We start from the raw sequence: 27876 nt of genomic DNA, 5'->3' as shown, positions 1-27876 counted from the left end.
TGATGCCGTTCCTACTAAACCCTCCAGCTAGACAAGAGACCTCTCGAGCGGCGCCTCAGCACCAGTGGCTTCGGCCATGGGAAGTTCAGGGCCTCCCGCTGGGCGCACGGTGGATTCCTCCCCTGACGGGATAGAACCGGTCCCTGGCCGTTCTTCATTGCACTATGTTTTTCGGGCACCTGGTATTATTTTTGGGTAACCAGGCCCATATTTTAGAAATGCTATTTTATCTATATGGGTGGATCCAGGCCTCCAGGCCAGCTGTGGGAGCACCCCACTACGGGCCCAAGTCAATGGGGTCCGCCCCTTGTCATTTTAGGAGGATCTTCAAAAATCATCAAAAATCAGGCTATGTCCAAACTTCTCAGAAATCACACTATGTTCAACTTTCGCTCCAGAGACTATGTCCAACCGTGCACCTGGTGATTGAACGGGTTACCAGGTTTTGATGGGGAAACGGTTTCAGGGGCCAGCCCTCACCCAGTAGGCCAAAAAAAAGGGGGACAGAGCAGCCAACCTCCACAGAGGCTGACTGCTCTGCCCCCCTTAAGGACAGTGGAACTACGGACCTCACTCCGGGCCTAAGAGTAGAGCTTACTCCCTGGAACTATGGACCACCAGGCGTCTTAGCCTCCGTCCCTGCCCGGGTTACACCCCTCGCTCTGGGCATGACTTCCAGCCGGGGACACCTCCCCCTCCAGAACCTCGCACACCAGGCACACCAGGGCACCCACACTTAAGCATCCTTCCTCGGAGACTAAAGCATATAGCCCCGCTGTTACGAACCGCGTGCACCTGGTCAACCAAAACGGCCTTCGTGCACCTGGTCACCCAAAATGGCCTTCATGCACCTGGTCACCTGAAACAGCCTTTGTGCATCTGGTCACCCAGCTGCTTTCCGCTCAGAGACGAAGTCCACACACTTGGATTACCAGGTGCTGGCGGAACTTTCAACCGGGGTCTCCACCTCCACTAGTCTGCTTGTGTTACACATTATTACTTGCCTGCCAGAGTTGTGATTTGTTGTGATATTCGCCTATTGATTTCTCCCTTCGGGCAGGCAAAATGGGAAAGCTGTTTTTACTTCGTGCTTGTGTTATCTAGTGGAAACCGGGGCAAGCGGCCAATGTAGAAATCGCTGCCATTCCATGGTTGCTAAAATTCTACACTTGTTCGCTCAATTTCCGTTTCTGTGAGAAAACAAGTACCGAATCGTGTAGGGTATCATTTTACAATATAAATCGCTTTTAAATATATTTTCAATAACAAAAAAATGTCGTTTTTACAGCTGTTTGAACTGGTGGACCAACATCCAAATGAAAAAGCTCAAGTGTTAGTCTCCGCCATGTTACTGAAATGGTATGCAGGGTACACAAACTGGTTTTCCCGAAACTATTTTAGCCTCATATTGTTTTTACAACTATCGTGTACTCTTGGTGCGTTCAAAGCAACTTGTAATCATCAGAATCGGCGAGTTAAAATCTGTGTTATTTTTTTGCGTAGAGCTTCCTATTGGTTGATTGTGATACTTTCCAAGTGGGAAACTCAGAGCTCATCTTTCTACAACGAGTTTGTTAGTTGGAAAATTACGAGTGGTCTTCGACGCTGCATTTATTGTGATACTGTTTCCCTTTATGACAATGACTGGGCTGCTCCCCACAGGTCTAAATTATTAATCCTGTCTACTTTCTATCCTTCACTGTGTATGAGTTTATTCTGACCTCTAGATGGCATGATTTCTCATTTTATATTTGGGTTCTCATAGCAACCTAACTTTTTGAGACAAATCCATGTTTTAGTTGTACGATATTGTACTCATTTTTAGGTTGTTTTATACTGTAGTGACAGTAATTGGAATACAACTGCATTACTGTGTTCCATTTCACTTTCTGTTTATTCATTTAAAAAAATAACATTGTTTGAAATGACCCAGGTGGTGCTAGTGGGTGGAGAAGACGACAGAAGACTGTAAACAAACCATAATCAAAACAGGTTCTTAATTCTGTGGATGGCGGTGAACAACAGGACTCCTGAAAATGATTCTGCATTCTATACTCTCACTGGGTTTTAAAGCACTATTATAGTAAAAAGATGGCTTCACAGACAGATTGTAAGTTGACATTTTTTACATTTACATAAACAATAACAGCTGTTATATCCGTTTTCTGAAGTGTTATTATGGTTATTATAGTAGCTGTTTAAGCTATTATTCAACCATGCTGGTCATTTATGAACATTTGAACATCTTGGCCATGTTCTGTTATAATCTCCACCCGGCACAGCCAGAAGAGGACTGGCCACCCCTCATATCCTGGTTCCTCTCTAGGTTTCTTCCTAAGTTCTGGCCTTTCTAGGGAGTTTTTCCTAGCCACCGTGCTTCTACACCTGCATTGCTTGCTGTTTGGGCTTTTAGGATGGGTTTCTGTACAGCATTTTGAGATATCAGCTGATGTAAGAAGGGCTATATAAATACATTTGATTTGATTTAGAAGTAGACCAACAAAGAGGGCAAAGTGCATCTTTTGCATATTGTTATCACAAAACCTTTTTTTTCCCCTACACCTGACTCACAGCTCTTTGTTATTAATTGTTGCAGCGATACTGAGAGTTGGTGGCAGTTGCGGCAGCATTGGAAGAATTTGCAATAAAGAGAACAATCACAGAACCTGTTCTTCACAACCTTTCAACAAACCATTAATGTGCTTACTACACAAGGTAAGATAGTCAAATGTTTAGAGAATATCATTCTTTTGTCGAAATTCCCCTCGAAGTGGGTTGTTACTTATTTTTTTGCTGCCAATGCATGCACTGCGTATCTCAGTGGAACAATGTGCATTCCTTCTCAGCACAGGGTGTAGTGCTGCCGTCAAGATTTGATATGCTTTAGATGCTTAGACAAGTTATCACCCTGTCATTATGTGCTGTGTAGTTTCTGGCAAACAACTCTTACCAGAAACGGGTAAGGAAGTTTCAGTTTTGATCAAACAGACAAATATATGCTCCACCTTTCTTAACACGGTTCACTTAAACCAATGTTTCAGTCATGAATGTCTCATCTGACGAAACAGGAACCCCAACACTGGTTTAAATGAACCTTTAATATATTGAGAAGGAGCTCCACTATGCAAAATATTCTTTTTTTATATTCGTTAGGATCTGGACAGCATTCCACAGTCCAACAATTATTTTCTGAAACAATCTTAAGAAGGTAAACAGGTTATAGGCAAGGCAAGATACAGATGATCAACCGTGACATCTGTTCTCGACAGGAATGTAGTGTGATCAAACCAGTCTTTTCAATGCCAGCAGTCTGTAGAATGAAATGTTCTTTGGAATTCTTTTGGTGAATTTCACTCTCAAACCAGCAACAGTCATTGTAATGTCCATACTGTGTTCTATTCAACAGAGGAAGAAAAGCCTCAAGCATAAAGTACTTAAGTTGTTGGCACAAATGAAGGTAAGGTGAATGAAATACATAGTATGTCCACTGCGTAGACAAAGTAGACATGCCACAGCAGTATCACAATAATGTGGGGTAGACAGCAGCAGAATCCTTTCAGCACTCAATTCATTGTCCCTCTTTCCATAGGGAACGGACAAAGAGAAAGAAGATTTCACCTTTGATGAGTCTAAATGTATCATAAGAGAGCTTGCTGCTGAACTGAGCAAGGTAGTTCAGGTACGTCAGTCTGTATAGAGAAAAGAAGGTATGTGATCATATGTTCTCTTACATGGCCATGAGTCATAATCAGTTGGTCCTGTACCAGTCCTCACAGATCAGCAACACCTCCCTTCTGACCAGAGTGAATGAGGATGGATCTTGTCAAGAGGAGCGTCAAGACTTTATACTGCAGTGGGCTGAGGAGCTGAAACACTCATCACAGACACAACAGGTAAATAACACATGCACCATGGGACAGTTACCACAGACTCATATTAAGCTTAGTCCTAGACTACAAATAATGTGGGATGCTGATCCAGGACTAAGCTTATTCTTTGTCCTGGAAACCGCCCCCATATGTTGGAGGTTCACCTGGTGCTGGTTCAAACACAACACTACGAGCAGTATAAGTACATGTCATGTGCATACAGTGTTGACAGCCAGTTGCTCTGGATGAAGTAACTTACAGTGTTGACAGCCAGTTGCTCTGGATGAAGTAACATAGTGTTGACTACCAGTTGCTCTGGATGAAGTAACATAGTGTTGACAGCCAGTTGCTCTGGATAAAGTAACATACAGTGTTGACAGCCAGTTGCTCTGGATGAAGTAACATACAGTGTTGACAGCCAGTTGCTCTGGATGAAGTAACATACAGTGTTGACAGCCAGTTGCTCTGGATGAAGTAACATACAGTGTTGACAGCCAGTTGCTCTGGATAAAGTAACATAGTATTGACTGCCAGTTGCTCTGGTTGAAATAACATAGTGTTGACTACCAGTTGCTCTGGATGAAGTAACATACAGTGTTGACAGCCAGTGCTCTGGATGAAGTAACATATAGTGTTGACAGCCAGTTGCTCTGGATGAAGTAACATACAGTGTTGACAGCCAGTTGCTCTGGATGAAGTAACATACAGTGTTGACAGCCAGTAGCTCTGGATGAAGTAACGTACAGTGTTGACAGCCAGTTGCTCTGGATGAAGTAACGTACAGTGTTGACAGCCAGTAGCTCTGGATGAAGTAACATAGTGTTGACTGCCAGTTGCTCTGGATGAAGTAACATAGTGTTGAATGCCAGTTGCTCTGAATGAAGTAACATACAGTGTTGACAGCCAGTTGCTCTGGATGAAGTAACATACAGTGTTGACAGCCTGTTGCTCTGGATTAAGTAACATACAGTGTTGACAGCCAGTTGCTCTGGATGCTGTAACATAGTGTTGACAGCCAGTTGCTCTGGATGCTGTAACATACAGTGTTGACAGCCAGTTGCTCTGGATGAAGTAACATACAGTGTTGACAGCCAGTTGCTCTGGATAAAGTAACATAGTATTGACTGCCAGTTGCTCTGGATGAAGTAACATACAGTGTTGACAGCCAGTTGCTCTGGATAAAGTAACATACAGTGTTGACAGCCAGTTGCTCTGGATGAAGTAACATAGTGTTGACAGCCAGTTGCTCTGGATAAAGTAACATACAGTGTTGACAGCCAGTTGCTCTGGATGAAGTAACATACAGTGTTGACAGCCAGTTGCTCTGGATGAAGTAACATACAGTGTTGACAGCCAGTTGCTCTGGATGAAGTAACATACAGTGTTGACAGCCAGTTGCTCTGGATGAAGTAACATACAGTGTTGACAGCCAGTTGCTCTGGATAAAGTAACATAGTATTGACTGCCAGTTGCTCTGGTTGAAGTAACATAGTGTTGACTACCAGTTGCTCTGGATGAAGTAACATACAGTGTTGACAGCCAGTGCTCTGGATAAAGTAACATACAGTGTTGACAGCCAGTTGCTCTGGATGAAGTAACATACAGTGTTGACAGCCAGTTGCTCTGGATGAAGTAACATACAGTGTTGACAGCCAGTTGCTCTGGATGAAGTAACATACAGTGTTGACAGCCAGTTGCTCTGGATGAAGTAACATACAGTGTTGACAGCCAGTTGCTCTGGATAAAGTAACATAGTATTGACTGCCAGTTGCTCTGGTTGAAGTAACATAGTGTTGACTACCAGTTGCTCTGGATGAAGTAACATACAGTGTTGACAGCCAGTGCTCTGGATAAAGTAACATACAGTGTTGACAGCCAGTGCTCTGGATGAAGTAACATACAGTGTTGACAGCCAGTAGCTCTGGATGAAGTAATGTACAGTGTTGACAGCCAGTTGCTCTGGATGAAGTAACGTACAGTGTTGACTGCCAGTTGCTCTGGATGAAGTAACATAGTGTTGACAGCCAGTTGCTCTGAATGAAGTAACATACAGTGTTGACAGCCAGTTGCTCTGGATGAAGTAACATACAGTGTTGACAGCCTGTTGCTCTGGATTAAGTAACATACAGTGTTGACAGCCAGTTGCTCTGGATGCTGTAACATAGTGTTGACAGCCAGTTGCTCTGGATGCTGTAACATACAGTGTTGACAGCCAGTTACTCTGGATGAAGTAACATAGTGTTGACTGCCAGTTGCTCTGGATGAAGAAACATATTGTTGACAGCCAGTTGCTCTGAATGAAGTAACATACAGTGTTGACAGCCAGTTAATCTGGATGAAGTAACATACAGTGTTGACAGCATGTTGCTCTGGATGAAGTAACATACAGTGTTGACAGCCAGTTGCTCTGGATGAAGTAACATACAGTGTTGACAGCCTGTTGCTCTGGATTAAGTAACATACAGTGTTGACAGCCAGTTGCTCTGGATGCTGTAACATAGTGTTGACAGCCAGTTGCTCTGGATGCTGTAACATACAGTGTTGACAGCCAGTTACTCTGGATGAAGTAACATAGTGTTGACTGCCAGTTGCTCTGGATGAAGAAACATATTGTTGACAGCCAGTTGCTCTGAATGAAGTAACATACAGTGTTGACAGCCAGTTAATCTGGATGAAGTAACATACAGTGTTGACAGCATGTTGCTCTGGATGAAGTAACATACAGTGTTGACAGCCAGTAGCTCTGGATGAAGTAACGTATAGTGTTGACAGCCAGTTGCTCTGGATGAAGTAACTTACAGTGTTGACAGCCAGTAGCTCTGGATGAAGTAACATAGTGTTGAATGCCAGTTGCTCTGGATGAAGTAACATACAGTATTGACAGCCAGTTGCTCTGGATGAAGTAACATACAGTGTTGACAGCATGTTGCTCTGGATGAAGTAACATACAGTGTTGACAGCCAGTTACTCTGGATGAAGTAACTTAGTGTTGACTGCCAGTTGCTCTGGATGAAGTAACATATTGTTGACAGCCAGTTGCTCTGGATAAAGTAACATACAGTGTTGACAGCCAGTTGCTCTGGATGAAGTAACATACAGTGTTGACAGCCAGTTGCTCTGGATGAAGTAACATAAAGTGTTGACAAACAGTTGCGCTGCATGAAGTAACGTACAGTGTTGACAGCCAGTTGCTCTGGATGAAGTAACGTACAGTGTTGACAGCCAGTAGCTCTGGATGAAGTAACATAGTGTTGCCTGCCAGTTGCTCTGGATGAAGTAACATAGTGTTCACAGCCAGTTGCTCTGAATGAAGTAACATACAGTGTTGACAGCCAGTTGCTCTGGATGAAGTAACATACAGTGTTGACAGCATGTTGCTCTGGATGAAGTAACATACAGTGTTGACAGCCTGTGCTCTGGATTAAGTAACATACAGTGTTGACAGCCAGTTGCTCTGGATGCTGTAACATAGTGTTGACTGCCAGTTGCTCTGGATGCTGTAACATACAGTGTTGACAGCCAGTTACTCTGGATGAAGTAACATAGTGTTGACTGCCAGTTGCTCTGGATGAAGTAACATACAGTGTTGACAGCCAGTTGCTCTGGATATTGTAACATAGTGTTGACTGCCAGTTGCTCTGGATGCTGTAACATACAGTGTTGACAGCCAGTTACTCTGGATGAAGTAACATAGTGTTGACTGCCAGTTGCTCTGGATGAAGTAACATACAGTGTTGACAGCCTGTGCTCTGGATTAAGTAACATACAGTGTTGACAGCCAGTTGCTCTGGATGCTGTAACATAGTGTTGACTGCCAGTTGCTCTGGATGCTGTAACATACAGTGTTGACAGCCAGTTACTCTGGATGAAGTAACATAGTGTTGACTGCCAGTTGCTCTGGATGAAGTAACATACAGTGTTGACAGCCAGTTGCTCTGGATAAAGTAACATATAGTGTTGACAGCCAGTTGCTCTGGATGAAGTAACATACAGTGTTGACAGCCAGTTGCTCTGGATGAAGTAACATACAGTGTTGACAGCCAGTAGCTCTGAATGAAGTAACGTACAGTGTTGACAGCCAGTTGCTCTGGATGAAGTAACGTACAGTGTTGACAGCCAGTAACTCTGGATGAAGTAACATAGTGTTGACTGCCAGTTGCTCTGGATGAAGTAACATAGTGTTGACAGCCAGTTGCTCTGAATGAAGTAACATACAGTGTTGACAGCCAGTAGCTCTGGATGAAGTAACGTACAGTGTTGACAGCCAGTTGCTCTGGATGAAGTAACGTACAGTGTTGACAGCCAGGAGCTCTGGATGAAGTTACATACAGTGTTGACAGCCTGTTGCTCTGGATGAAGTAACATACGGTGTTGACAGCCTGTTGCTCTGGATGCTGTAACATAGTGTTGACAGCCAGTTGCTGTGGATGCTGTAACATACAGTGTTGACAGCCAGTTACTCTGGATGAAGTAACATAGTGTTGACTGCCAGTTGCTCTGGATGAAGAAACATAGTGTTGACTGCCAGTTGCTCTGGATGAAGTAACATAGTGTTGACAGCCAGTTGCTCTGGATGAAGTAACATACGGTGTTGACAGCCAGTTGCTCTGGATGAAGTAACATACAGTGTTGACAGCCATTTGCTCTGGATGAAGTAACGTACAGTGTTGACAGCCAGTTGCTCTGGATGAAGTAACATAGTGTTGACTGCCAGTTGCTCTGGATGAAGTAACATAGTGTTGACAGCCAGTTGCTCTGAATGAAGTAACATACAGTGTTGACAGCCAGTTAATCTGGATGAAGCAACATACAGTGTTGACAGCATGTTGCTCTGGATGAAGTAACATACAGTGTTGACAGCCAGTAGCTCTGGATGAAGTAACGTACAGTGTTGACAGCCAGTTGCTCTGGATGAAGTAACATAGTGGCGACAGCCAGTTGCTCTGCATGCTGTAACATACAGTGTTGACAGCCAGTTACTCTGGATGTAACATACAGTGTTGACAGCCTGTGCTCTGGATTAAGTAACATACAGTGTTGACAGCCAGTTGCTCTGGATGCTGTAACATAGTGTTGACTGCCAGTTGCTCTGGATGCTGTAACATACAGTGTTGACAGCCAGTTACTCTGGATGAAGTAACATAGTGTTGACTGCCAGTTGCTCTGGATAAAGTAACATACAGTGTTGACAGCCAGTTGCTCTGGATGAAGTAACATACAGTGTTGACAGCCAGTTGCTCTGGATGAAGTAACATACAGTGTTGACAGCCAGTTGCTCTGGATGAAGTAACATACAGTGTTGACAGCCAGTTGCTCTGGATGAAGTAACATACAGTGTTGACAGCCAGTTGCTCTGGATAAAGTAACATAGTATTGACTGCCAGTTGCTCTGGTTGAAGTAACATAGTGTTGACTACCAGTTGCTCTGGATGAAGTAACATACAGTGTTGACAGCCAGTGCTCTGGATAAAGTAACATACAGTGTTTACAGCCAGTTGCTCTGGATGAAGTAACATACAGTGTTGACAGCCAGTAGCTCTGGATGAAGTAACGTACAGTGTTGACAGCCAGTTGCTCTGGATGAAGTAACATACAGTGTTGACTGCCAGTTGCTCTGGATGAAGTAACATAGTGTTGACAGCCAGTTGCTCTGAATGAAGTAACATACAGTGTTGACAGCCAGTTGCTCTGGATGAAGTAACATACAGTGTTGACAGCCTGTTGCTCTGGATTAAGTAACATACAGTGTTGACAGCCAGTTGCTCTGGATGCTGTAACATAGTGTTGACAGCCAGTTGCTCTGGATGCTGTAACATACAGTGTTGACAGCCAGTTACTCTGGATGAAGTAACATAGTGTTGACTGCCAGTTGCTCTGGATGAAGAAACATATTGTTGACAGCCAGTTGCTCTGAATGAAGTAACATACAGTGTTGACAGCCAGTTAATCTGGATGAAGTAACATACAGTGTTGACAGCATGTTGCTCTGGATGAAGTAACATACAGTGTTGACAGCCAGTAGCTCTGGATGAAGTAACGTATAGTGTTGACAGCCAGTTGCTCTGGATGAAGTAACTTACAGTGTTGACAGCCAGTAGCTCTGGATGAAGTAACATAGTGTTGAATGCCAGTTGCTCTGGATGAAGTAACATACAGTATTGACAGCCAGTTGCTCTGGATGAAGTAACATACGGTGTTGACAGCATGTTGCTCTGGATGAAGTAACATACAGTGTTGACAGCCAGTTACTCTGGATGAAGTAACATAGTGTTGACTGCCAGTTGCTCTGGATGCTGTAACATATTGTTGACAGCCAGTTGCTCTGGATAAAGTAACATACAGTGTTGACAGCCAGTTGCTCTGGATGAAGTAACATAGTGGTGACAGCCAGTTGCTCTGCATGCTGTAACATACAGTGTTGACAGCCAGTTACTCTGGATGTAACATACAGTGTTGACAGCCTGTGCTCTGGATTAAGTAACATACAGTGTTGACAGCCAGTTGCTCTGGATGCTGTAACATAGTGTTGACTGCCAGTTGCTCTGGATGCTGTAACATACAGTGTTGACAGCCAGTTACTCTGGATGAAGTAACATAGTGTTGACTGCCAGTTGCTCTGGATAAAGTAACATACAGTGTTGACAGCCAGTTGCTCTGGATGAAGTAACATACAGTGTTGACAGCCAGTTGCTCTGGATGAAGTAACATACAGTGTTGACAGCATGTTGCTGTGGATGAAGTAACATACAGTGTTGACAGCCAGTTGCTCTGGATGAAGTAACATACAGTGTTGACAGCCAGTTGCTCTGGATAAAGTAACATAGTATTGACTGCCAGTTGCTCTGGTTGAAGTAACATAGTGTTGACTACCAGTTGCTCTGGATGAAGTAACATACAGTGTTGACAGCCAGTGCTCTGGATAAAGTAACATACAGTGTTGACAGCCAGTTGCTCTGGATGAAGTAACATACAGTGTTGACAGCCAGTAGCTCTGGATGAAGTAACATAGTGGTGACAGCCAGTTGCTCTGCATGCTGTAACATACAGTGTTGACAGCCAGTTACTCTGGATGTAACATACAGTGTTGACAGCCTGTGCTCTGGATTAAGTAACATACAGTGTTGACAGCCAGTTGCTCTGGATGCTGTAACATAGTGTTGACTGCCAGTTGCTCTGGATGCTGTAACATACAGTGTTGACAGCCAGTTACTCTGGATGAAGTAACATAGTGTTGACTGCCAGTTGCTCTGGATAAAGTAACATACAGTGTTGACAGCCAGTTGCTCTGGATGAAGTAACATACAGTGTTGACAGCCAGTTGCTCTGGATGAAGTAACATACAGTGTTGACAGCATGTTGCTGTGGATGAAGTAACATACAGTGTTGACAGCCAGTTGCTCTGGATGAAGTAACATACAGTGTTGACAGCCAGTTGCTCTGGATAAAGTAACATAGTATTGACTGCCAGTTGCTCTGGTTGAAGTAACATAGTGTTGACTACCAGTTGCTCTGGATGAAGTAACATACAGTGTTGACAGCCAGTGCTCTGGATAAAGTAACATACAGTGTTGACAGCCAGTTGCTCTGGATGAAGTAACATACAGTGTTGACAGCCAGTAGCTCTGGATGAAGTAACGTACAGTGTTGACAGCCAGTTGCTCTGGATGAAGTAACGTACAGTGTTGACTGCCAGTTGCTCTGGATGAAGTAACATAGTGTTGACAGCCAGTTGCTCTGAATGAAGTAACATACAGTGTTGACAGCCAGTTGCTCTGGATGAAGTAACGTACAGTGTTGACAGCCAGTAGCTCTGGATTAAGTAACATACAGTGTTGACAGCCAGTTGCTCTGGATGCTGTAACATAGTGTTGACAGCCAGTTGCTCTGGATGCTGTAACATACAGTGTTGACAGCCAGTTACTCTGGATGAAGTAACATAGTGTTGACTGCCAGTTGCTCTGGATGAAGAAACATATTGTTGACAGCCAGTTGCTCTGAATGAAGTAACATACAGTGTTGACAGCCAGTTAATCTGGATGAAGTAACATACAGTGTTGACAGCATGTTGCTCTGGATGAAGTAACATACAGTGTTGACAGCCAGTAGCTCTGGATGAAGCAACGTATAGTGTTGACAGCCAGTTGCTCTGGATGAAGTAACTTACAGTGTTGACAGCCAGTAGCTCTGGATGAAGTAACATAGTGTTGAATGCCAGTTGCTCTGGATGAAGTAACATATAGTATTGACAGCCAGTTGCTCTGGATGAAGTAACATACAGTGTTGACAGCATGTTGCTCTGGATGAAGTAACATACAGTGTTGACAGCCAGTTACTCTGGATGAAGTAACATAGTGTTGACTGCCAGTTGCTCTGGATGAAGTAACATATTGTTGACAGCCAGTTGCTCTGGATAAAGTAACATACAGTGTTGACAGCCAGTTGCTCTGGATGAAGTAACATACAGTGTTGACAGCCAGTTGCTCTGGATGAAGTAACATAAAGTGTTGACAAACAGTTGCGCTGCATGAAGTAACGTACAGTGTTGACAGCCAGTTGCTCTGGATGAAGTAACGTACAGTGTTGACAGCCAGTAGCTCTGGATGAAGTAACATACAGTGTTGACAGCCAGTTGCTCTGGATGAAGTAACATACAGTGTTGACAGCATGTTGCTCTGGATGAAGTAACATACAGTGTTGACAGCCTGTGCTCTGGATTAAGTAACATACAGTGTTGACAGCCAGTTGCTCTGGATGCTGTAACATACTGTTGACTGCCAGTTGCTCTGGATGCTGTAACATACAGTGTTGACAGCCAGTTGCTCTGGATGAAGTAACATACAGTGTTGACAGCCAGTTGCTCTTGATAAAGTAACATAGTATTGACTGCCAGTTGCTCTGGTTGAAGTAACATAGTGTTGACTACCAGTTGCTCTGGATGAAGTAACATACAGTGTTGACAGCCAGTTGCTCTGGATAAAGTAACATATAGTGTTGACAGCCAGTTGCTCTGGATGAAGTAACATACAGTGTTGACAGCCAGTTGCTCTGGATGAAGTAACATACAGTGTTGACAGCCAGTAGCTCTGGATGAAGTAACGTACAGTGTTGACAGCCAGTTGCTCTGGATGAAGTAACGTACAGTGTTGACAGCCAGTAGCTCTGGATGAAGTAACATAGTGTTGACTGCCAGTTGCTCTGGATGAAGTAACATAGTGTTGACAGCCAGTTGCTCTGAATGAAGTAACATACAGTGTTGACAGCCAGTAGCTCTGGATGAAGTAACGTACAGTGTTGACAGCCAGTTGCTCTGGATGAAGTAACGTACAGTGTTGACAGCCAGTAGCTCTGGATGAAGTAACATAGTGTTGACTGCCAGTTGCTCTGGATGAAGTAACATAGTGTTGACAGCCAGTTGCTCTGAATGAAGTAACATACAGTGTTGACAGCCAGTTGCTCTGGATGAAGTCACATACAGTGTTGACAGCCTGTTGCTCTGGATGAAGTAACATACGGTGTTGACAGCCTGTTGCTCTGGATGCTGTAACATAGTGTTGACAGCCAGTTGCTCTGGATGCTGTAACATACAGTGTTGACAGCCAGTTACTCTGGATGAAGTAACATAGTGTTGACTGCCAGTTGCTCTGGATGAAGAAACATAGTGTTGACTGCCAGTTGCTACGGATTAAGTAATATAGTGTTGACAGCCAGTTGCTCTGGATAAAGTAACATACAGTGTTGACAGCCAGTTGCTCTGGATGAAGTAACATACGGTGTTGACAGCCAGTTGCTCTGGATGAAGTAACATACAGTGTTTTGGATGTTGTAACATACAGTGTTGACAGCTATTTGCTCTGGATGAAGTAACATACAGTGTTGACAGCCATTTGCTCTGGATGAAGTAACGTACAGTGTTGACAGCCAGTAGCTCTGGATGAAGTAACATAGTGTTGACTGCCAGTTGCTCTGGATGAAGTAACATAGTGTTGACAGCCAGTTGCTCTGAATGAAGTAACATACAGTGTTGACAGCCAGTTAATCTGGATGAAGCAACATACAGTGTTGACAGCATGTTGCTCTGGATGAAGTAACATACAGTGTTGACTGCCAGTTACTCTGGATGAAGTAACGTACAGTGTTGACAGCCAGTTGCTCTGGATGAAGTAACATAGTGGTGACAGCCAGTTGCTCTGCATGCTGTAACATACAGTGTTGACAGCCAGTTACTCTGGATGTAACATACAGTGTTGACAGCCTGTGCTCTGGATTTAGTAACATACAGTGTTGACAGCCAGTTGCTCTGGATGCTGTAACATAGTGTTGACTGCCAGTTGCTCTGGATGCTGTAACATACAGTGTTGACAGCCAGTTACTCTGGATGAAGTAACATAGTGTTGACTGCCAGTTGCTCTGGATAAAGTAACATACAGTGTTGACAGCCAGTTGCTCTGGATGAAGTAACATACAGTGTTGACAGCCAGTTGCTCTGGATGAAGTAACATACAGTGTTGACAGCCAGTTGCTCTGGATGAAGTAACATACAGTGTTGACTGCCAGTTGCTCTGGTTGAAGTAACATAGTGTTGACTACCAGTTGCTCTGGATGAAGTAACATACAGTGTTGACAGCCAGTGCTCTGGATAAAGTAACATACAGTGTTGACAGCCAGTTGCTCTGGATGAAGTAACATACAGTGTTGACAGCCAGTAGCTCTGGATGAAGTAACGTACAGTGTTGACAGCCAGTTGCTCTGGATGAAGTAACGTACAGTGTTGACTGCCAGTTGCTCTGGATGAAGTAACATAGTGTTGACAGCCAGTTGCTCTGAATGAAGTAACATACAGTGTTGACAGCCAGTTGCTCTGGATGAAGTAACATACAGTGTTGACAGCCTGTTGCTCTGGATTAAGTAACATACAGTGTTGACAGCCAGTTGCTCTGGATGCTGTAACATAGTGTTGACAGCCAGTTGCTCTGGATGCTGTAACATACAGTGTTGACAGCCAGTTACTCTGGATGAAGTAACATAGTGTTGACTGCCAGTTGCTCTGGATGAAGAAACATATTGTTGACAGCCAGTTGCTCTGAATGAAGTAACATACAGTGTTGACAGCCAGTTAATCTGGATGAAGTAACATACAGTGTTGACAGCATGTTGCTCTGGATGAAGTAACATACAGTGTTGACAGCCAGTAGCTCTGGATGAAGTAACGTATAGTGTTGACAGCCAGTTGCTCTGGATGAAGTAACTTACAGTGTTGACAGCCAGTAGCTCTGGATGAAGTAACATAGTGTTGAATGCCAGTTGCTCTGGATGAAGTAACATACAGTGTTGACAGCCAGTTGCTCTGGATGAAGTAACATACAGTGTTGACAGCCTGTTGCTCTGGATTAAGTAACATACAGTGTTGACAGCCAGTTGCTCTGGATGCTGTAACATAGTGTTGACAGCCAGTTGCTCTGGATGCTGTAACATACAGTGTTGACAGCCAGTTACTCTGGATGAAGTAACATAGTGTTGACTGCCAGTTGCTCTGGATGAAGAAACATATTGTTGACAGCCAGTTGCTCTGAATGAAGTAACATACAGTGTTGACAGCCAGTTAATCTGGATGAAGTAACATACAGTGTTGACAGCATGTTGCTCTGGATGAAGTAACATACAGTGTTGACAGCCAGTAGCTCTGGATGAAGTAACGTATAGTGTTGACAGCCAGTTGCTCTGGATGAAGTAACTTACAGTGTTGACAGCCAGTAGCTCTGGATGAAGTAACATAGTGTTGAATGCCAGTTGCTCTGGATGAAGTAACATACAGTATTGACAGCCAGTTGCTCTGGATGAAGTAACATACAGTGTTGACAGCATGTTGCTCTGGATGAAGTAACATACAGTGTTGACAGACAGTTACTCTGGATGAAGTAACATAGTGTTGACTGCCAGTTGCTCTGGTTGAAGTAACATACAGTGTTGACAGCCAGTTGCTCTGGATGAAGTAACATACAGTGTTGACAGCCAGTTGCTCTGGATGAAGTAACATAAAGTGTTGACAAACAGTTGCGCTGCATGAAGTAACGTACAGTGTTGATAGCCAGTTGCTCTGGATGAAGTAACGTACAGTGTTGACAGCCAGTAGCTCTGGATGAAGTAACATAGTGTTGCCTGCCAGTTGCTCTGGATGAAGTAACATAGTGTTCACAGCCAGTTGCTCTGAATGAAGTAACATACAGTGTTGACAGCCAGTTGCTCTGGATGAAGTAACATACAGTGTTGACAGCATGTTGCTCTGGATGAAGTAACATACAGTGTTGACAGCCTGTGCTCTGGATGAAGTAACATACAGTGTTGACAGCCAGTTGCTCTGGATGCTGTAACATAGTGTTGACTGCCAGTTGCTCTGGATGCTGTAACATACAGTGTTGACAGCCAGTTACTCTGGATGAAGTAACATAGTGTTGACTGCCAGTTGCTCTGGATGAAGTAACATACAGTGTTGACAGCCAGTTGCTCTTGATAAAGTAACATAGTATTGACTGCCAGTTGCTCTGGTTGAAGTAACATAGTGTTGACTACCAGTTGCTCTGGATGAAGTAACATACAGTGTTGACAGCCAGTTGCTCTGGATAAAGTAACATATAGTGTTGACAGCCAGTTGCTCTGGATGAAGTAACATACAGTGTTGACAGCCAGTTGCTCTGGATGAAGTAACATACAGTGTTGACAGCCAGTAGTTCTGGATGAAGTAACGTACATTGTTGACAGCCAGTTGCTCTGGATGAAGTAACGTACAGTGTTGACAGCCAGTAGCTCTGGATGAAGTAACATAGTGTTGACTGCCAGTGTTGCTCTGGATGAAGTAACATAGTGTTGACAGCCAGTTGCTCTGAATGAAGTAACATACAGTGTTGACAGCCAGTAGCTCTGGATGAAGTAACGTACAGTGTTGACAGCCAGTTGCTCTGGATGAAGTAACGTACAGTGTTGACAGCCAGTAGCTCTGGATGAAGTAACATAGTGTTGACAGCCAGTTGCTCTGAATGAAGTAACATACAGTGTTGACAGCCAGTTGCTCTGGATGAAGTCACATACAGTGTTGACAGCCTGTTGCTCTGGATGAAGTAACATACGGTGTTGACAGCCTGTTGCTCTGGATGCTGTAACATAGTGTTGACAGCCAGTTGCTCTGGATGCTGTAACATACAGTGTTGACAGCCAGTTACTCTGGATGAAGTAACATAGTGTTGACTGCCAGTTGCTCTGGATGAAGAAACATAGTGTTGACTGCCAGTTGCTACGGATTAAGTAATATAGTGTTGACAGCCAGTTGCTCTGGATAAAGTAACATACAGTGTTGACAGCCAGTTGCTCTGGATGAAGTAACATACGGTGTTGACAGCCAGTTGCTCTGGATGAAGTAACATACAGTGTTTTGGATGCTGTAACATACAGTGTTGACAGCTAGTTGCTCTGGATGAAGTAACATACAGTGTTGACAGCTATTTGCTCTGGATGAAGTAACGTACAGTGTTGACAGCCAGTTGCTCTGGATGAAGTAACATAGTGTTGACTGCCAGTTGCTCTGGATGAAGTAACATAGTGTTGACAGCCAGTTGCTCTGAATGAAGTAACATACAGTGTTGACAGCCAGTTAATCTGGATGAAGCAACATACAGTGTTGACAGCATGTTGCTCTGGATGAAGTAACATACAGTGTTGACAGCCAGTAGCTCTGGATGAAGTAACGTACAGTGTTGACAGCCAGTTGCTCTGGATGAAGTAACATAGTGGTGACAGCCAGTTGCTCTGCATGCTGTAACATACAGTGTTGACAGCCAGTTACTCTGGATGTAACATACAGTGTTGACAGCTAGTTACTCTGGATGAAGTAACATACAGTGTTGACAGCCAGTTGCTCTGGATGAAGTAACATACAGTGTTGACAGCCAGTTGCTCTGGATGCTGTAACATACAGTTTTGACAGCCATTTGCTCTGGATGAAGCAACATAGTTTTGACAGCCAGTTGCTCTGGATGAAGTAACATACAGTGTTGACAGCCAGTTGCTCTGGATGAAGTAACATACAGTGTTGACAGCCAGTTGCTCTGGATGCTGTAACATACAGTGTTGACAGCCAGTTGCTCTGGATGCTGTAACATACAGTGTTGACAGCCAGTTGCTCTAGATGAAGTAACATAGTGTTGACTGCCAGTTGCTCTGGATTAAGAAACATAGTGTTGACTGCCAGTTGCTCTGGATGAAGTAACATACAGTGTTGACAGCCAGTTGCTCTGGATAAAGTAACATGCAGTGTTGACAGCCAGTTGCTCTGGATGCTGTAACATAGTGTTGACAGCCAGTTGCTCTGGATGAAGTAACATACAGTGTTGACAGCCAGTTGCTCTGGATGAAGTAATATACAGTGTTGACAGCCAGTTGCTCTGGATGAAGTAACATAGTATTGACTGCCAGTTGCTCTGGATGAAGTAACATAGTGTTGACTACCAGTTGCTCTGGATGAAGTAACATACAGTGTTAGCAGCCAGTTGCTCTGGATGAAGTAACATACAGTGTTAGCAGCCAGTTGCTCTGGATGAAGTAACATACAGTGTTGACAGCCAGTTGCTCTGGATAGAGTAACATACAGTGTTGACAGCCAGTTGCTCTGGATGAAGTAACATACAGTGTTGACAGCCAGTTGCTCTGGATGAAGTAACATACAGTGTTGACAGGCAGTTGCTCTGGATAAAGTAACATAGTATTGACTGCCAGTTGCTCTGGATGAAGTAACATAGTGTTGACTACCAGTTGCTCTGGATGAAGTAGCATACAGTGTTAGCAGCCAGTTGCTCTGGATGAAGTAACATACAGTGTTAGCAGCCAGTTGCTCTGGATGAAGTAACATACAGTGTTGACAGCCAGTTGCTCTGGATGCTGTAACATAGTGTTGACAGCCAGTTGCTCTGGATGAAGTAACATACAGTGTTGACAGCCAGTTGCTCTGGATGAAGTAACATACAGTGTTGAGAGCATGTTGCTCTGGATGAAGTAACATACAGTGTTGACAGCCTGTTGCTCTGGATGAAGTAACATACAGTGTTGACAGCCAGTTGCTCTGGATGAAGTAACATACAGTGTTGACAGCCAGTTGCTCTGGATGAAGTAACATAGTGTTGACTGCCAGTTGCTCTGGATGAAGAAACATAGTGTTGACTGCCAGTTGCTCTGGATGAAGTAACATAGTGTTGACAGCCAGTTGCTCTGGATGAAGTAACATACAGTGTTGACAGCCAGTTGCTCTGGATGAAGTAACATACAGTGTTGACAGCCAGTTGCTCTGGATGAAGTAACATACAGTGTTGACAGCCAGTTGCTCTGGATGCTGTAACATAGTGTTGACAGCCAGTTGCTCTGGATGAAGTAACATACAGTGTTGACAGCCAGTTGCTCTGGATGAAATAACATACAGTGTTGACAGCCAGTTGCTCTGGATGAAGTAACATAGTATTGACTGCCAGTTGCTCTGGATGAAGTAACATAGTGTTGACTACCAGTTGCTCTGGATGAAGTAACATGCAGTGTTAGCAGCCAGTTGCTCTGGATAAAGTAACATACAGTGTTAGCAGCCAGTTGCTCTGGATGAAGTAACATACAGTGTTGACAGCCAGATGCTCTGGATGAAGTAACGTAGTGTTGACTACCAGTTGCTCTGGATGAAGTAACATAGTATTGACTGCCAGTTGCTCTGGATGAAGTAACATAGTGTTGACTACCAGTTGCTCTGGATGAATTAACATACAGTGTTAGCAGCCAGTTGCTCTGGACGAAGTAACATACAGTGTTAGCAGCCAGTTGCTCTGGATGAAGTAACATACAGTGTTGACAGCCAGATGCTCTGGATGAAGTAACGTAGTGTTGACAGCCAGTTGCTCTGGATGAAGTAACATACAGTGTTTTGGATGCTGTATCATACATTGTTGACAGCTAGTTGCTCTGGATGAAGTAACATACAGTATTGACAGCCAGTTGCTCTGGATGAAGTAACATACAGTGTTGACAGCATGTTGCTGTCACGTAACATGACGTAACATACGTCAAGAAGTATTGGGACAGTGAAGCATTTGTTATTGTTTTGGCTCTGTACTCCAGCACTTTGGATTTTAAATGATACAATGACTACCATGATTACATATGGTCCTGAATGAATAGTGAATAATGATCATTTAGAAAGTTACAGATGTACAAATATCATATTCCCAAGACATGCTAACCTCTCACCATTACAATAACAGGGTGGTTAGCATTTTTTTTTGGGGGGGGGGGGGGGGGGGGGTATTGACTGCCAGTTGCTCTGGATGAAGTAACATAGTGTTGACTACCAGTTGCTCTGGATGAAGTAACATGCAGTGTTAGCAGCCAGTTGCTCTGGATGAAGTAACATACAGTGTTAGCAGCCAGTTGCTCTGGATGAAGTAACATACAGTGTTGACAGCCAGATGCTCTGGATGAAGTAACATAGTGTTGACTGCCAGTTGCTCTGGATAAAGTAACATACAGTGTTGACAGCCAGTTGCTCTGGATGAAGTAACATACAGTGTTGACAGCCAGTTGCTCTGGATGAAGTAACATACAGTGTTGACAGCCAGTTGCTCTGGATGAAGTAACATACAGTGTTGACAGCCAGTTGCTCTGGATAAAGTAACATACAGTGTTGACAGCCAGTTGCTCTGGATGAAGTAACATACAGTGTTGACAGCCAGTTGCTCTGGATGAAGTAACATACAGTGTTGACAGCCAGTTGCTCTGGATGCTGTAACATAGTGTTGACAGCCAGTTGCTCTGGATGAAGTAACATACAGTGTTGACAGCCAGTTGCTCTGGATGAAATAACATACAGTGTTGACAGCCAGTTGCTCTGGATGAAGTAACATAGTATTGACTGCCAGTTGCTCTGGATGAAGTAACATAGTGTTGACTAACAGTTGCTCTGGATGAAGTAACATGCAGTGTTAGCAGCCAGTTGCTCTGGATGAAGTAACATACAGTGTTAGCAGCCAGTTGCTCTGGATGAAGTAACATACAGTGTTGACAGCCAGATGCTCTGGATGAAGTAACGTAGTGTTGACTACCAGTTGCTCTGGATGAAGTAACATAGTATTGACTGCCAGTTGCTCTGGATGAAGTAACATAGTGTTGACTACCAGTTGCTCTGGATGAATTAACATACAGTGTTAGCAGCCAGTTGCTCTGGACGAAGTAACATACAGTGTTAGCAGCCAGTTGCTCTGGATGAAGTAACATACAGTGTTGACAGCCAGATGCTCTGGATGAAGTAACGTAGTGTTGACAGCCAGTTGCTCTGGATGAAGTAACATACAGTGTTTTGGATGCTGTATCATACATTGTTGACAGCTAGTTGCTCTGGATGAAGTAACATACAGTATTGACAGCCAGTTGCTCTGGATGAAGTAACATACAGTGTTGACAGCATGTTGCTGTCACGTAACATGACGTAACATACGTCAAGAAGTATTGGGACAGTGAAGCATTTGTTATTGTTTTGGCTCTGTACTCCAGCACTTTGGATTTTAAATGATACAATGACTACCATGATTACATATGGTCCTGAATGAATAGTGAATAATGATCATTTAGAAAGTTACAGATGTACAAATATCATATTCCCAAGACATGCTAACCTCTCACCATTACAATAACAGGGTGGTTAGCATTTTTTTTTTTGGGGGGGGGGGGGATGATATGATATTCGTGCGTCTAACTTTCTCACTCATTATTCACGATTCATTCAGGTCTATCTGTAATCATGGTAGCATCCACATTAATTAAGATGTGTTTAGAAACATATTATATTCTTAATTGCAATAAAAGTGACTCCAAAATGACACAATACATTATTTACCATTAATTTAATTGGGCACAAAATAATCTGAAACACAACCAAAACAAACAGCAAATGCATCCAACAAATGTGTAGAGTTACAAGCTTGATGTAATCATTGCGTGCTAGGAATATGGGACCAAATACTAAACTTTCGACTACTTTAATACACATATAAGTGAATTTGTCCCAATACTTTTGGTCTATGTACAAAAATATCTAAACGGTTCACCTGTTATGGATGAAATTACCCTCAAATTAAAGCTGACAATCTGCACTTTAACCTCCCATAGTCATTATATAATTTAAAATCCAAAGTGCTGGAGTACAGAGCCAAAACAACAACAACATTGTCACTGTCCCAATACTTTTGGAGCTTACTGTATGATTTACTGGTAAGAAATGCAAACAGAGGATTGTCACCACATGTTTTGCTGTTTACCAGACACCAGCAGGGGAAATCACAAGACACAGGAGGAGTGACAACCCTCCAGATCAACAGAAACCAGACAAGGAACAGAAACTGAGGGAAGCCACGAAAGCCCTTTCTGAGTGGGCCTGGAGACTCAAGGATACGGAACAGGTGAGAGGAAGACCTTCAAACTAAAACTAAAATAAAAACCCACAAAAAATAATCTGTAACATTACAATGATACATAACACAAGGAGATTACCCTACGATATCACCCTGTGTCTCTGCGTCTCTGCAGGACTCCGTGTGTCTGGGTGAGGATGTGTGTTCAGTACTGCAGGATCTGGAAAGACAGTGGAAGAGGGGGAAGCTTCCCAACATGCTCCCTGTCATGGACTTCCTCATCTGGAGCATACTACAGGAACAGCAGGAGGTCAGCCATAAACAGACACTTATTGAATGTCTCTTTAAGTGACATTCGGCTGAGCGGTAATATAACATAGCTGTTGTTTTCACAGGGTTCCATTGTAAAGCATTGGCTCAGAAATAGACAAAGGTCCCGAAGCAGAGGTGAGTGTTCTGCTACGAAAATAAATAGTTGCACACTCATATATATGTACAGTGCCTTGCAAAAGAATTCGGCCCCCTTGAACTTTGTGACCTTTTGCCACATTTCAGGCTTCAAACATAAAGATATAAAACTGTATTTTTTTGTGAAGAATCAACAACAAGTGGGACACAATCATGAAGTGGAACGACATTTATTGGATATTTCAAACTTTTTTAACAAATCAAAAACTGAAAAATTGGGCGTGCAAAATTATTCAGCCCCGTTACTTTAAGTGCAGCAAACTCTCTCCAGAAGTTCAGTGAGGATCTCTGAATGATCCAATGTTGACCTAAATGACTAATGATGATAAATACAATCCACCTGTGTGTAATCAAGTCTCCGTATAAATGCACCTGCACTGTGATAGTCTCAGAGGTCCGTTAAAAGCGCAGAGAGCATCATGAAGAACAAGGAACACACCAGGCAGGTCCGAGATACTGTTGTGAAGAAGTTTAAAGCCGGATTTGGATACAAAAAAAAAGCTTTAAACATCCCAAGGAGCACTGTGCAAGCGATAATATTGAAATGGAAGGAGTATCAGACCACTGCAAATCTACCAAGACCTGGCCGTCCCTCTAAACTTTCAGCTCATACAAGGAGAAGACTGATCAGAGATGCAGCCAAGAGGCCCATGATCACTCTGGATGAACTGCAGAGATCTACAGCTGAGGTGGGAGACTCTGTCCATAGGACAACAATCAGTCGTATATTGCACAAATCTGGCCTTTATGGAAGAGTGGCAAGAAGAAAGCCATTTCTTAAAGATATCCATAAAAAGTGTTGTTTAAAGTGTGCCACAAGCCACCTGGGAGACACACCAAACATGTGGAAGAAGGTGCTCTGGTCAGATGAAACCAAAATTGAACTTTTTGGCAACAATGCAAAACGTTATGTTTGGCGTAAAAGCAACACAGCTAAACACACCATCCCCACTGTCAAACATAGTGGTGGCAGCATCATGGTTTGGGCCTGCTTTTCTTCAGCAGGGACAGGGAAGATGGTTAAAATTGATGGGAAGATGGATGGAGCCAAATACAGGACCATTCTGGAAGAAAACCTGATGGAGTCTGCAAAAGACCTGAGACTGGGACGGAGATTTGTCTTCCAACAAGACAATGATCCAAAACATAAAGCAACATCTACAATGGAATGGTTCAAAAATAAACATATGCAGGTGTTAGAATGGCCAAGTCAAAGTCCAGACCTGAATCCAATCGAGAATCTGTGGAAAGAACTGAAAACTGCTGTTCACAAATGCTCTCCATCCAACCTCACTGAGCTCGAGCTGTTTTGCAAGGAGGAATGGGAAAAAATGTCAGTCTCTCGATGTGCAAAACTGATAGAGACATACCCCAAGCGACTTACAGCTGTAATCGCAGCAAAAGGTGGCGCTACAAAGTATTAACTTTAGGGGGCTGAATAATTTTGCACGCCCAATTTTTCAGTTTTTGATTTGTTAAAAAAGTTTGAAATAGCCAATAAATGTCGTTCCACTTCATGATTGTGTCCCACTTGTTGTTGATTCTTCACAAAAAAATACAGTTTTATATCTTTATGTTTGAAGCCTGAAATGTGGCAAAAGGTCGCAAAGTTCAAGGGGGCCGAGTACTTTCGCAAGGCACTGTATATGTATATATAAATATATACATACAGTGGGGCAAAAAAGTATTTAGTCAGCCACCAATTGTGCAAGTTCTCCCACTTAAAAAGATGAGAGAGGCATGTCATTTTCATCATAGGTACACTTCAACTATGACAGACAAAATGAGAAAAAAAATCCAGAAAATCACATTGTAGGATTTTTTATGAATTTATTTGCAAATCATGGTGGAAAATAAGTATTTGGTCAATAACCAAAGTTTATCTCAGTACTTTGTTATATACCCTTTGTTGGCAATGACAGAGGTCAAACGTTTTCTGTAAGTCTTCACAAGGTTTTCACACACTGTTGCTGGTATTTTGGCCCATTCCTCCATGCAAATCTCCTCTAGGGCAGTGATGTTTTGGGGCTGTTGCTGGGCAACACGGACTTTCAACTCCCTCCAAAGATTTTATATGGGGTTGAGATCTGGAGACTGGCTAGGCCACTCCAGGACCTTGAAATGCTTCTTATGAAGCCACTCCTTCGTTGCCCGGGCGGTGTGTTTGGGATCATTGTCATGCTGAAAGACCCAGCCACATTTCATCTTCAATGCCCTTGCTGATGAAAGGAGGTTTTCACTCAAATTCTCACGATACATGGCCCCATTCATTCTTTCCTTTACACGGATCAGTCGTCCTGGTCCCTTTGCAGAAAAACAGCCCCAAAGCATGATGTTTCCACCCCCATGCTTCACAGTAGGTATGGTGTTCTTTGGATGTAACTCAGCATTCTTTGTCCTCCAAACACGACGAGTTGAGTTTTTACCAAAAAGTTATATTTTGGTTTCATCTGACCATATGACATTCTCCCAATCTTCTTCTGGATCATCCAAATGCTCTCTAGCAAACTTCAGACGGGCCTGGACATGTACTTGCTTAAGCAGGGGGACACGTCTGGCACTGCAGGATTTGAGTCCCTGGCGGTGTAGTGTGTTACTGATGGTAGGCTTTGTTACTTTGGTCCCAGCTCTCTGCAGGTCATTCACTAGGTCCCCCCGTGTGGTTCTGGGATTTTTGCTCACCGTCCTTGTGATCATTTTGACCCCACGGGTTGAGATCTTGCGTGGAGCCCCAGATCGAGGGAGATTATCAGTGGTCTTATATGTCTTCCATTTCCTAATAATTGCTCCCACAGTTGATTTCTTCAAACCAAGCTGCTTATCTATTGCAGATTCAGTCTTCCCAGCCTGGTGCAGGTCTACAATTTTGTTTCTGTTGTCCTTTGACAGCTCTTTGGTCTTGGCCATAGTGGAGTTTGGAGTGTGACTGTTTGAGGTTGTGGACAGGTGTCTTTTATACTGATAACAAGTTCAAACAGGTGCCATTAATACAGGTAACGAGTGGAGGACAGAGGAGCCTCTTAAAGAAGAAGTTACAGGTCTGTGAGAGCCAGAAATCTTGCTTGTTTGTAGGTGACCAAATACTTATTTTCCACCATAATTTGCAAATAAATTCACTCTACATTTATATATAACTTCCAGTAATTTATTGGGTAAAACGCAAACGTTTCGGTATCGCTGTGCCACCTTCAGGGTGTTTTACCCAATAAATTACTGGGAGTTTATATATAGAGAGCGTGTGACTCTCTTTATTTATTTTTTATAGCTTACAGTTTATTCGCTGTTAGTCAGCACCTCCACACAAAATAATATTCTCTTGGTGTGCTCCAGCTCATGCTTTTTATTAGGTTATGAAATAAGTCAACACAGATTGTATTAATCAGTTCATTTATCTAATATGTTTTGGTTTTCTTAATGTTTTTCCCTTAGTGACTCTGAATCGCGTTCCTGACTCAAGTACGTCAAATCCCACTGTTCACTTCTGCTTAAAACAACAACAAAAAATGTAAATGTTTTGTAGTTCTTCGTTGCTAACGTGGTCCTAAATGTTGTCTGTTTCATTGCAGTTTGGAACTTGATTTTGAAAGCATCAGGTTGGTATGGTTTATTGCCAACGCAAATATTATTCAAATGAGATAAAACCGAAAGACTTGTTTCATTGTTCTGGTATGATTAACAGCTTCATTATTTCAATATCTTTGCAGTTGAGATCACTCTGGATGAAAAAACAGCCAACCCAAATCTCTTACTGTCCGCTGACAGGAAAAGAGTGAAAATGGCCACCATCATTGAGGATGTTTTTGATCCCCGGGATGGATACAGCCCTGGATCCCACACGTATGATGGCTGGTGGTGTGTCCTTGCAAAGGAGGGCTTTACATCTGGGAGACATTACTGGGAGGTGAGAGTCTGGGGCAAGGCAGAGTGGAGGATAGGTGTGGTTAGAGAGTCAGCACCGAGGAATGGCTTTGCAAATCTGAACACAAAAGCTGGTTACTGGAACTTGCGTCTGCAGCTTGGGGAGCTCATGGCTCTAAGTGCACCAGTCATTAAACTGAACCAGTCTCCACCCTCTAGGTTAGGGGTGTTTCTAGACATAGAGGAGGGACAGGTATCCTTCTATGATGCAGAGGAACGATGCCACATTTACACTTTTAATGTCAATTTTGATAACTTTGGAAAGATTTACCCTGTGTTTGGAACAATTGAGACAGACAGAGAGCTGGTTATTCTGTAGGGAAAATAACTTGATGCAAGCTGTCTGGCTTACTTTATGGACATCTCAATGTATAGTTGTTGACTGTCTCAACTGACAATTCCCTGAGATTACAAAAGGTGTTCCTCAAGAGTCCATTTTAGGGCCGTTTTATTCACACTGTATGTAAGCAATCGGGGGAGAACAGCCTTGGTCAGAGAGGTGACCAAGACACAATGGCAGACACTCTGGACAGAGCTCCAGAGTTCCTCTGTGGAGATGGGAGAATCTTCCAGAAGAACAACCTTCTCTGCAGCACTCCACCAATCAGGCCTTTATGGTAGAGTGGCCAGACAGAAGCCATTCCTCAGTAAAAGGCACATGATGGCCCGCTTGGAGATTGCCAAAAGGCACCTAAAGGAATAAGACGATGAGAAACAAGATTCTCTGGTCTGCTGAAAACAAGATTGAACTCTTTGGCCTGAATGCCAAGCGTCACGCCTGGAGGAAACCTGGCACCATTCCTACAGTGAAGCATGGTGGTGGTAGCATCATGCTGTGGAGATGTTTAAAAAATGTATACATATATATATTTCACCTTTATTTAACCAGGTAAGCTAGTTGAGAACAAGTTCTCATTTACAACGGTGACCTAGCTAGGATAAAGCAAAGCAGTGCCACAGAAACAACAACACAGAGTTACACATGGAATAAACAAGCATACAGTCAATAACACAATAGGACAAAAATAAAGTCTATATAAAGTGTGTGCAAATGGCATGAGGTGGTAAGGCAATAAATAGGCCATGGTAGCAAAGTAATTACAATTTAGCAGATTAACACTGGAGTGATAGATGAGTAGATGATGGTGTGTAAGTAGTGATACTGGTGTGCAAAAGCGCAGCAAAGTAAATAAAAA

General features: G+C 43.1%; 1 protein-coding gene across 2 annotated transcripts; it reads left to right on the top strand.

The window, feature by feature from the left end:
- Positions 1-1789: 1789 nt before the first annotated feature.
- Positions 1790-27876, top strand: si:dkey-18p12.4 (SPRY_PRY_C-I_1 domain-containing protein). Of its 2 annotated transcripts, XM_021612841.3 has the most exons (11): positions 1790-2110; positions 2597-2715; positions 3407-3457; positions 3590-3679; positions 3768-3893; positions 22205-22342; positions 22470-22604; positions 22690-22741; positions 26192-26218; positions 26329-26355; positions 26467-27876. In XM_021612841.3, exons 1-11 carry the CDS (start codon positions 2092-2094, stop codon positions 26997-26999), a joined length of 1317 nt encoding a protein of 438 aa, XP_021468516.2. In that variant the 5' UTR covers positions 1790-2091; the 3' UTR covers positions 27000-27876. The 2 variants fall into 2 exon arrangements, with proteins under 2 accessions (XP_021468516.2, XP_090038017.1); XM_090181891.1 differs by lacking the exons at positions 1790-2110; positions 2597-2715 and adding an exon at positions 3023-3208.

Source organism: Oncorhynchus mykiss, chromosome 8 (assembly GCF_057628025.1).
Source record: "Oncorhynchus mykiss isolate SJ-2025 chromosome 8, ASM5762802v1, whole genome shotgun sequence".
In the NCBI taxonomy this organism is placed as follows: Eukaryota; Metazoa; Chordata; class Actinopteri; order Salmoniformes; family Salmonidae; genus Oncorhynchus; species Oncorhynchus mykiss.
Note: the sequence above shows the minus strand (reverse complement) of the source record. Positions and strands in the feature narration are given on the sequence as shown.